Below are 2,511 nucleotides of genomic sequence, written 5' to 3'. Positions count from 1 at the left end.
TTTGGATCGGATGGCCATCCGATCGGATGGTCATCCGATCGAGTGGCAGATGACTTCTGATGATGTGATCCGATCGGATATGGTCAAACTCATCTGATCGAATTGTCGTTGACTTCCCCGTCCGATCGAACGGCTTCTTCCAATCTGCATAATATCTTCACGTGATGTATTATTTTCCATGCATAGTTTTCTTATGAGTTTTTAATATAGTCTATGATGTCATCATTGCATTATGATGACATCACTTTTGATCTTGTTCAGTTTCTTCGCATCGTGTCGTACCGTATACTGACCTGACATTGCCTAACGACACCTAGTGAAACCTCTGTCCGGTATATTACAGACTCAAGACTTTAAATGTTACAAGTACTGACAGATTTCTAACTATGGACATACAAAATGCACTAACAGTACCGATGTTTCCTCCGGATATAATTTCAGCTTCAATAACACGTTTTGCAACTTTAGTAATCCATAATCTAGTATCGTTGCATAAACCATTTTGTTGATCAATGTTACGCAACAACATTATTGGGACATCCACTTTAAGTATCAATCGATGATTAGGCAATCCTGATATTTTAAGACCATTAAGAACGTCAGATGAGTATAAATTTGTGTGTGACGGATTCTTAGCCTGGTCAGTATGACATATACTATCAGAGCTCAAATACTCAACTTCTCCCGGAAACAATGTAAGCAATATTTCATTAATTTCATGCACGACTTCATTTGTAGGTGCAAGTATGGCTCTTTCTGCAAAATAATCTTGATTTTATAAAGTTGAAGCAGAGAAGCGTATACAAAGTCGATTAAACTCGACAAAGGATCCACCGACTTCTTAATTAGCAGATCTTCAGGAATATCTATGGTTACCTCACAGTCATCAGTATCACCAATGTTGCCCTCACCAAAATCTAGAAGCCACTTTGCAAAAGATCTGGTCTATTCTGTTTCAGATGTGTTATTCCCTATAGTTAACCTCATGTTTTTCGTTAGCTTAAGGACCTTGCATGCCCCCCAAATATAGGACGAAGTGATGGAAGCATTTATAATTTCGCGTCTACTACCATTGGCAACAACTGGAAGGATTTGTCTAAAATCACCACCCAAACCATAACTTTTCCTCCAAATGGCATTTCTGAATTTAGTGAATCATCTGATTTGAAGATATCTTTCATGGTCCGGTCTAGTGCTTCAAACGCATGTTTGTGAATCATTGGAGCTTCGTCCCAAATTATCAACTTTGTTTCTGTTATTAAATTAGCAACTTCACCATCTAGTTTAATGTGACAGATTGATTCTTCTGTAAGATTTAAAGGAATATGAAACCTAGAATGTGCCGTCCTACCACCAGATAATAACAAAGAAACAATTTCACTTGATGCAACGTTTAATACAATTTGTCTTTTAGATCTGATGGCTGCAGACAATGTCTTCCATAAGAATGTTTTACCAGTACCTCCATAACTATAAACAAAGAATAAGCCTCCCATCTTTACCCAAAAAAAAGAATAAGCCTCCCATGTTTTCATTAACGACCTGTGTTATCTCATCAACTACTAACCGTTGTTCACTTGTTAAAGTAGTTAGATGATTATTAAATTCTGCACCAACAACACTTACATCATATGATAGTTCATCTGTTATTAAACGATTGTTTGCTACAGATGTGGAATGAATATCAGGATAAGGCATAGAAGGAAACCTACGTAGGGTAGAGTTATTCTGAAGTAAGTAATCCTCAATTTCCAACAACGTTAGATTCTTTAGTTGGTCAGGAAGAGATAAGCCTAATATATTAATGAAAATATAACTAAATTAGTTTGCATAGTATAAATAATGAGATCAGTTAAAGAAAATTGTCTTTACATTAATGTGAAGTTATAAATAAGATTAAAATGTATATAAAATAATGTTAAGTTTAAATTGCCATACCTTCAATTTCTGTTTCCTTCTCACGTCTGCGAGGCATGCCCATGTATTTTCCCACACATGTTCAGGCCTAGATAAGGTATTAGAGGACAACATGGTAGCAAATAGATTGCGAAGATAGTATCCTGAACCTGTATAGTAAGCCTCCTTAATAGTTTCGATATATCCTTTGTCGTCATCTAAAAGTCCTACAGCGTAGCATGCATCTCTAAATATAGGGAGCACTTGTCCGTTAACGGTTCTGATTTCTTCAAATGATTGAGGACCTCTTACCTTATTAAGAAGGATTTTTCTTAAAAAATAAGCCTCGCCCATAGATGGATTAACAGAATGAATACGACCAATGGTTTTCCCTATTTGTCGTGTTGTCCATGTTCTATCTTTAGATTTCCAAACGAATTTAGTTGGGAATTCAGCATAAGTAAGTGTACGTGGCAGCTCATTGTTTTTGTTAACTTCCATCCAGGATAAAAACATTGTAGAAGAAACTGATGGTTTGTTAAGGACATTTTCAAGTTCATCATAAGGACCGTATATAACATTTTGCTGACCAGGTAGATGAAAAGGAAGCCTCAT

General features: G+C 36.2%; 1 protein-coding gene across 1 annotated transcript; it reads right to left on the bottom strand.

Annotated features, from left to right (window-relative positions):
• Positions 1 to 337: 337 nt before the first annotated feature.
• Positions 338 to 2,511, bottom strand: LOC110881911. The gene is made up of 4 exons (XM_022130046.1): positions 2,067 to 2,511; positions 1,568 to 1,793; positions 1,071 to 1,470; positions 338 to 637 (listed from the first exon to the last, which is right to left on the bottom strand). The coding sequence occupies exons 1-4, from the start codon at positions 2,509 to 2,511 to the stop codon at positions 338 to 340; spliced, it is 1,371 nt and encodes a 456-aa protein (XP_021985738.1).

Source organism: Helianthus annuus, chromosome 16 (assembly GCF_002127325.2).
Source record: "Helianthus annuus cultivar XRQ/B chromosome 16, HanXRQr2.0-SUNRISE, whole genome shotgun sequence".
In the NCBI taxonomy this organism is placed as follows: Eukaryota; Viridiplantae; Streptophyta; class Magnoliopsida; order Asterales; family Asteraceae; genus Helianthus; species Helianthus annuus.
The sequence above is the reverse complement of the archived record's forward strand: the minus strand, read 5'-3'. Positions and strand labels throughout refer to the sequence as shown.

Bases quoted from the DNA above. Each gene is read 5' to 3' on its own strand.
- LOC110881911 (XM_022130046.1), bottom strand. From the start codon at position 2,511: ATGAGGCTTCCTTTTCATCTACCTGGTCAGCAAAATGTTATATACGGT. The intron at 1,794-2,066 runs GTTCAGGATACT...TTAATATATTAG, and splicing joins TAAGGAGGCTTACTATACAG to GCTTATCTCTTCCTGACCAA. The intron at 638-1,070 runs GTAGTAGACGCG...CATACTGACCAG, and splicing joins CCTTCCAGTTGTTGCCAATG to GCTAAGAATCCGTCACACAC.